Source organism: Syngnathus scovelli, chromosome 2 (assembly GCF_024217435.2).
Source record: "Syngnathus scovelli strain Florida chromosome 2, RoL_Ssco_1.2, whole genome shotgun sequence".
Lineage (NCBI taxonomy): Eukaryota > Metazoa > Chordata > Actinopteri > Syngnathiformes > Syngnathidae > Syngnathus > Syngnathus scovelli.
In genome coordinates, this window is record NC_090848.1 from 14,404,950 (window position 1) to 14,413,404 (window position 8,455).

General features: G+C 41.8%; 1 protein-coding gene across 1 annotated transcript; it reads left to right on the plus strand.

Moving 5' to 3' along the window:
* Positions 1 to 4,610, plus strand: zfp64 (zinc finger protein 64 homolog (mouse)). Its single transcript, XM_049752910.2, has 6 exons — positions 1 to 245; positions 337 to 498; positions 1,327 to 1,461; positions 1,695 to 1,757; positions 1,833 to 2,084; positions 2,460 to 4,610. The coding sequence occupies exons 1-6, from the start codon at positions 200 to 202 to the stop codon at positions 3,614 to 3,616; spliced, it is 1,815 nt and encodes a 604-aa protein (XP_049608867.2). The 5' UTR covers positions 1 to 199; the 3' UTR covers positions 3,617 to 4,610.
* Positions 4,611 to 8,455: the final 3,845 nt, after the last annotated feature.

Sequence of the window (8,455 nt, forward strand, 5' to 3'; positions counted from 1 at the left end):
CCATAAGGCCGTAAACCTGGCGCAGCATGTCGTGAAAAACAACCGAGACGACAGTGTTTCTTCCGTACGGTATTTATGTTTATTTCACCCAATACTGTTAATTGTGATCTCGTTTTAGCACCATGACGACAGAAGTGGTTGCGTTGTGGTGATCGCACTTTATCAAACGCGTTTGCTTAGCCAGCCAAAAGATGACTTAATGTGTCGTAAAATAAACTCGACAATGGCAACATACGACGCAGAAGGTAGGAAAAACACCGTCAACTTTGTCGAATGTTCACTCAACATGTTACATGTTTGAGAAATTTATGTCAAAATGAGCCTGCCCTTTTTAAGGACATTCTGTGGTGGTGGAGGTGAGCCCTGATATCCACATTTGTGGATTCTGCAAGCAGCAATATAACAACTTCGAAGTGTTTCTGGCCCACAAGCAGAGTGGATGTTCGCTACCCACGCGTGACACCTCAGCCACGGCTACAGAAGCTTCCGCTCTTCCAGGTGACGTATATATATATATATTTTTTTGCTCCCTGTGTTTTGTCGCTGCTCTTTATGTCCTCATGTTCTTTCTCCTGAGCCAAGTCCTCAAGTCATTTCTTCCCCCCCGCCCCCTTCCGGTAAATTTCCATGGGAATCTTAAGAATTTCTAAAATATTTAAATTACAATTGAACATGAGTCATGTTTCAACAGATTTATTTGTAAGTAAGACTTTATCAAGGTATCAAGATTCCAACAAAAAAAGTATTTTGTTGTTGAATGAAAACATCCATATCTCAGTGATTCTGCACATTAACAGAAATGCACCTTCCAAGTTAAAGTTAAAGTCCCAAAGTCCCAATGATCATCGTCACACACACATCTGGGTGTGGTGAAATTTGTCCTCTGCATTTAACCCATCCCCATGTGATTTTAATCCATCCCCTGGGGGAGAGGGGAGCAGTGAGCAGCAGCGGTGCCGCGCTCGGGAATCATTTGGTGATCTAACCCCCCAATTCCAACCCTTAATGCTGAGTGCCAAGCAGGGAGGCAATGGGTCCCATTTTTATAGTCTTTGGTATGACCCGGCCGGGGTTTGAACCCACAACCTTCCAGTCTCAGGGCGGACACTCTACTACTAGGCCACTGAGCTGGTAAGTCTGAAAATTAACAACTTGAGTCTAACTTAGTCAAGTCACGTGACTTGAGCCCTCCACATCTGCTATGCTGTCATCTTGTCTATAGATGCTCTCATCTTTCCCTTTTGCATTGTTTACTACTTATTCGTCTCATCATCATCCCGTGTTCTCCTTCTAGTTTTCAGTAGTGTCTCATTTCCCCCCTCTCAGGTATGGAGGTAGTTTTAGAAGAGACCTTTCAGACGTGTGTCCTGAGAGGGGTTAAGAAGATCCTGACCAAACCGCAAAAGACCAAAAAGCTAAAAGGCGCGCTCTCATCCAAGAGATACAGCTGTTGTTTCTCAGGTTAGTCACGTCTTATTCCAGCAGAACAAAGCGCAAATGTCACAAAGTATATTACTACTTTCAATCATGTGAAGATTGCCATAGCCCTTAAAAAAAAAATCATATTTACTTGAAAGCATGCAGTGTTCAAAGTATGTTTGATTTGGTATGTCTTAAATGCGGTACAGTACTGTGCAATTCGTTTGCTTAGAATTTTGTGCGCACACTTGCAAACCCTGTTTTCTTTGCTTTAGGCTGCACCTTTAAGACACAGTATGGCCAAAAAGACATGGAACGGCACCTTAAAACGCACACTGGTAGGTTCCTGCCTCACATTCAGACTCCTTTTAGATGTTAGTGAGAAACCATCCTTTCTCAATCTGCCCTGTCAGGTGAGAAGCCGTTCGAGTGCGACTTGTGCCACAAGCGCTTTAGCCGGCGGGACAAGCTCAACATGCACAGCCGCTCGCACACGGGCGAGAAGCCACACAAGTGCAAACTGTGCCCGTATGCAGCGGCCGACAGCAGCAGCCTGAAGAAGCACTTGCGAATCCACTACGACGAGCGGCCCTTCAAGTGCCAGATCTGTCCCTACGCCAGCCGTAACTCCAGCCAGCTCACCGTACACCTGCGCTCGCACACTGGTAGGTGGACGCCTGTCTCGAGCGTACATTTGGTTCAATGTGTTAGAATTTTCATGTGTGTCTCCAACACAAACGCAAATCTGTCATCTTGTTGCATGCACAGGTTATTTGTAGTCGTAAATAAAGAATTTTTGAATCCGTCATTTTTGGCACACACACGGACCGGCAGTACAGTGGTTGGAGTCACTACACAAGGCCATGCAGTATGCCTTCTTCCTGTTGAGATTGTTGTGACCAATAAGAGAAGAGAGCAAGGTCACATGGTTTGATTGCTTGTGATTTCTCCATTGAATTTGGACCGTACAAGAGCAACTACAGTTGTGAGAGCGCGCAGTTGACATCTTGTGTGGTGTTTTTTTTTTTCCCCCCCTCAAGGAGATGCACCCTTCCAGTGCCAGCAGTGTGACGCCAAGTTCAAGATCAACTCCGACTTAAAGAGACACATTCGGGTCCACTCGGGAGAGAAGCCTTACAAGTGTGACCTGTGCGAGTACCGCTGCGCCATGAAAGGTAACCTCAAGTCTCACGTTCAGATCAAACACGGCACCGAGAACGCCTTCCACTGCGCCCATTGCGAGTTTACATGCGCCAACAAGATGGCGCTGCGGCAACACTCGCGCCAGCACCGCCCCGTTCAGCCCATTCAGTGCCCAAAGTGCACGTACTCCTGCGCCAGTCGCGGGGCGCTCAAAGTCCACGAGAGGATCCACTCTGAGGAGCGTCCCTTTAAGTGCGACTCGTGCGACTATGCCTCCAAGCAGCGCAGCAACTTGGTCATCCATTACAAGAGGTTCCACTCGAACGCACCTGAAAAGGGCGGTGGCGGAAAGAGAGTGGGCGACGACCCCCCGAAACCCATCAGCTCTCGTTACCGAGCCAAGTTGGACGCCACTCGAGCCTTCAGCTGTGACTTGTGCAGCGCTTCGTTTGTGAGGGAAGACTCACTGAGGAGTCACAGGAAGCAGCACAAAGAGACACAAATTCCTCTGCAGGCGCAAGTGAGCACCTCGCTCGCCCCCGAGACGTCACCGGGCGACAGCACTCAGCTGGACGTCCCGTTTCAGGTAGACTCATTGGCCCCTTATAATAGCACACAGCTGAAAATTATTGTGTCTTCTGCGGAGAGTCCCAGCAAGATGGTTCTGTTGAGTCCAGAACACCAGGACATGGTGGTGAACTCCATGATCCAGCAGGTCAATCTGCTGGCACCTGGGTTACCCCAAAACGCAGAGGCCACCTTTGTACCCCAGACAGTCCTCTTGACACCGCTCCTCCCTGCCGAAGACACCAACAGCCCTCTGCAGCAAACGCTGGTCCACTCGACAATGGGCGCGCAGGACAACAGCGTCGTCCCTCAAACTTTCATCACCACTTGCACTGAACTAGAGGACTTGAGCGCCTTGGTCCAAGAGGGCGGCACAGAGGTGACAGTCGTGACGGAAGGGAATACGGACACGGTGACCTCAAAGAGTCCGATCGCAGAACCCACTGCAGGTCCGGGGGATGGTCGAGGGCAGTGCCTTAGCATGTGAGCGGCTCAGTGAAACTTTTTAAATGGACATTTACTGCAACATAAGCTACTTTCCCTGGAATCAATATTTTAAGGGTCTGCTGTTCGTTTTAGCCGTGTATTTATCATGATGCTAGATATCAAATTATTTTTTCTTCTTCTTAGAATTTAGACTATTGAATTGATAAAGTGATGCTGTGAAAATAGAACTCGGACTCATGTACTCTCATAAGCAGACGTGGGGAACATGCAGCATGTGGGCCACTTCAGGGCTATGAGTATAGAACGCTGTTTGAGCAGTTCTTCTACATCATCTGAATTTCCTAGTGGACTGTTTGTCCTCACCAAGACAAATTCTAATTCTGCACACTAAAATGATAGCTGGCCTACTGGTAGTTCAACTACCTTTTAATAGTTAGACAAAACAATTTGTACTATGGGTACAACGCGTTCCAAATGAATGCTAATGACCTTTTGTCCGATTTTTATTAATCGTTTATGCAAATGCAACTCAGCATCATTTTCAAGTCATCTGTTAGAGATTAAGTCAAATGTTTTTTAGTTTTCCAAAAACTAATTTTTCATTTTGCGGGGGAAAAAGTTCTCTTTGGGAGCTTTGTTTACCTAAGATGGATATGGATGCTGAGAAATGCTCAAAACTACTTTCCAAATGTGTTAATGTGGCCTACAGTGCAATTCCAAAATCGCAAAATATCTTCATTTTTTTTCTTTCATAAATTTTGCGTGGACCTCGGGGCGCCTTTAGCTAGAAAGACGACTCAAACAGCTGGACTGCAGTTCTTCAAATTATCCACAAGAAGGCAGCAGATAGGTATGATACAAGCTTTCAATATGTTTTTGTTTTTTTTAAACCTTCAGTTTGACTCCATTCATGTCCTTTTCATTGTGGATCTTGCAAGTGGAAAATCTAATAACGCGGGCCAAGGTCTTTCTCAAAAGCTGTGTTTCTCTCCACAAATTGATTTCTCAATAAAGTGCTGTTCTTCAAGCCTCTATCATCTGGCCTGTTGTTCCTCTCTTCACTTCAGCACTTAGCGTTTTTTTTCTTTTTTAAGTGAAAGTAGCGCTTGACCATTCATTGATTTTCCTTTTTCAATTTTTTTTCCTTTTTTTTTTTTTTTTTTTTTTTTTTTGTTCCTCTCTGTCTAAATCCTGTAGTTGTAGTGGAAGATGCTTTGCGGGCACCAGGACCTTGCAACTAAATAAGAAGATCAATCATGATATTTTGGATTGTCAAAATGTTACATGAGCGTACAGTTAAAGGTTTGACAGTTTTGTGATGGCAACAGTGTTTGAAATTATAGTGATTCCAGCACATTGCCACTGTGGTTCGCATGTCTGCCTCAAATTTCGGAGGTCAATGTTTGAGACTACTCGGCCTTTCTGTGTTGAGGTGCCTGTGCAAGTTCTCCCCGTACTCGAGTTCAGCTTCCTCCCACATCCCCTAAATGTGTATATTGGGTTCATGATTGAGGACTAAATTAGGTGTGAACAAAGAAAAACGTCTCATTGGATAACTGGATGATTTTGTGTAAATAATCATACAAAATTAGTCATCAATATTTTTAGTATGCATTTGAAGCATTTTATCAATTTGAATGACCAATTGGTTTATTTGTAGTTACATAGAATAGTCATACAGTTAAAGTATTTTCCATACATCAAATGTCGTCTTGAGCACAAGCGTTTATTGAATCAAAAGGGTCACCAACAACTCCCCACGGTCACCGGATTGTGCCCAAGGTCCACTTGAGTTACCTGCAGGTGTTTTCTCAAAGTAGCTCACCAGTGAATGGGACAATGTGATTTCTTAATGCTGTAAAACACTTAGAGATTTATTGAAATGACGGGTTGTTATTTATCTGCTATGTTGTTGAATCGTTTAATTGTCATTTAGAAGTGTGCATAAAATTGGTTGCTCTACACCAAGGCTCTTATTTTGCCCTACATTACAGGGGTGTCAAATTCATTTTTGTCGCAGGCCTCATAGTTGCCCTCGGAGGGCCATTATGACTGTAAATGTCTTCTGTATACATACAGTATAGGCTACACAACAAATTGATGAATAACTAGTTATGAAATCAGAGACTAGTAAAAACTGTTCAAATGGTTCAAAAAGATGAATGGTAATAAAAGAAGACAATTTGTGATTTTAGTACTGACACAAACTTGATGCAAAATTTGTCTGGGATAAAAGTAGTGATGGGAAAATAAAGCTTCAAATTTGCTTCATGAACCAGTTGTTGTATTTTTGGACTCCTCTAGATGGCACTGTTGGTTTTAATAAATGGGTTTAAGAAATGTCAAGTCAGTGTACTTTCAGAGAGTTCCATCTAGAGGAGTCCAAAAAATACAACTGGTTCAAGATTTTCCCATCAGTAGATAAAACCTAAGCGCTAACGAGAAACATATTCAGTGATCTATGGTAATATTTATTGTCCCCTGGTCAGTATTTACCTTTTTTATGTTGTTTTTTTTATCTCATTTGATTGTGTCTATTCCAGATGAATCTTTGTTTGATTGATCGTTTATTTTGACATTTGTGTTCAACAGAAGAATTTTGTTCAGGAATCAAAGAAAGCTTTCAATTGAAACAAACTTAATGTTTGATTTTACATTTATTACAATATTTAAGTAAGATTTAAGATTTAAGTAAAAATCTGTACCAAAAAAAATATATAATTGACACCCCTACAACAAATATGAGTTTTAAAATTGTAAATATTGTGCTATAATAAGTAACAATGCAAACTGTATGGCCAACCGAGTCATGGTCACCAATACGTCAGCAATCAGTTCATTTCATTAGTGGCATTTAGTGTCTGGATGGCGCATTGTGTGCAGACAAAGCAAAGGTCACAATGGTTGACACATGCAAACACACACCATCATTCATTCAGTATGAAGACGTGCTGACGCTTTGCTCTTTTGTGTGCTTGTCTTCTTTATGTTCAGGAGGAATGCATCTCGCAAAACTTACGATTTCTTTAAGCAGCTGGTGAGTGGAAATGGCTTTTTTTTTTTTTTTTTTTTTGGGGTAGAGGGGTGGCATTTATGACCCCACTCAAACACAGGAAGGAAGGAAGTGAAGACGTGCCAAAACATTATCAAACTGCTGCAACCTTCAAGAGGAACACGCAAATGTGCACACACACACACAAGACTCCGTTTTACAGGCGTTTTATGTTCTTCTCAGAGAAACAGTTATCAAAACTTCTCGCTTACACATTTAGAGCACCACACTCGGTGGATTTGCAAGGCCTCTGTGGCGGGGAATTTCAACATGAGATTTTGATCTGAAATGACACATCAATGTGCAACTAATATGGAATTTGGATTTCTCCAAGCGTTAAGCCAGGGAAACTGAAATCTTTAGCATCTTTGCGCCAGTCACCCCTCTGCACACATGAGCAGAGATTCTAGGATTGCCCCAGGAAGTACATTAAACCATTTTGTACATTGAGTCAAATAAATAATTGCATATGATAACTTATATACCTGATCCATGAATGACCTGGCACATTTGCATGACCCTCGAATGTTGAATGCAAACTGTTCTGTAACGCTCTTCCATAGGATTTAACTATTCCACGGTTAAATTGCCGCCACCATAAAATATTTTATTAACTCGACAGGCAAAGTTTTTTTCATTACATGTTAATGTTTGGGCCTGTCATAAAAGTGTGAAAAGAAATGAAACCCTGCTCTCTCGTCCCAGCTTTCTGCCATTTGTCGTCAGAAAATTCAAAGGGGAAAGTTAATATTAAAACCTAAAAACAATAAAGCACTCAATCTTTAGTGACAACAGTGTAAATGCAAAGGCGATTTGCATTTGAAATACCGGTCCTGCATCTCTTTTTTTTGTTCCTGTTGGAATTGTCAGACAAGTTACTGCTGTTTGATGAAAGTAAAAAATTAAAAACCCTAACCCTAACCCTAAAACAGCCGCTCTTTGGTGTAGTAATGTGATGGAAGAATTCTCAAGGTGAGACATCTCACATGACTCTTTTAACATTCTTAACTAATAATGTTAATCATACTGAAACATACAAATTGTGTTCTAAAATTCATAATGGCCCAGGCAGACATGAAGTACCTTCCAAGCAAGCTTATGTGAAAATGTGATGTTCGGTTTTCGCTGTCATCACATTTTCCCTCTTTGCCATCGCTCGGTAGGCCACGTTGTAGTGCGACTTTTACGATGTGTACATGCGATTTCACAAAGCTTCACAAATATGTGCGTCGGGTGTGACACAACGCAAGTTCATTTTTGCCTTTCTCTTTGAATGACTTGGATATCCGAACCAGCTTTCCACTTAATTTTCTCCCAAAAAAATGCACCTTGAACATTTTTGTTTGTGTTTGAGCATTTTTGAAAACACTAAATGTCTTTTGATTGCTAGTGGATTTCATTATTCATTCTGAAAAAAGGAAAACGGAAAGAAGAAAAAAATAATTTATAAAGCGTAACGCCAATTTTCACTTAAAATATTGTGTTTAATTGTCCAACTTAAAATTTTATTGAAGTTGGTTGCCTTGAAATGTTTAGAACACCCAACTTTTCTTGCAGTGTAAACTTCAATTTAAGGTTAACATTTACCCCGCTTCCCCATCTCATTAAAATTTGAGCAATCACTTGAGCCTTGCCCATGAGACTAAAATACAATCTGAGATTTTCAGACAACCCTGCATATATACCTGTATGTCATTAACATGGTCACACTTGATGTATTTTAGTTCCAGGAAGGAAGTACATTTCTAATTTGGGGTCTTACGCTGAAAAAGTTTGGTAAAGCCTGTTTTTAAGGTGTTTTCTTTTGTCTTTTTTTATCTCACCCAA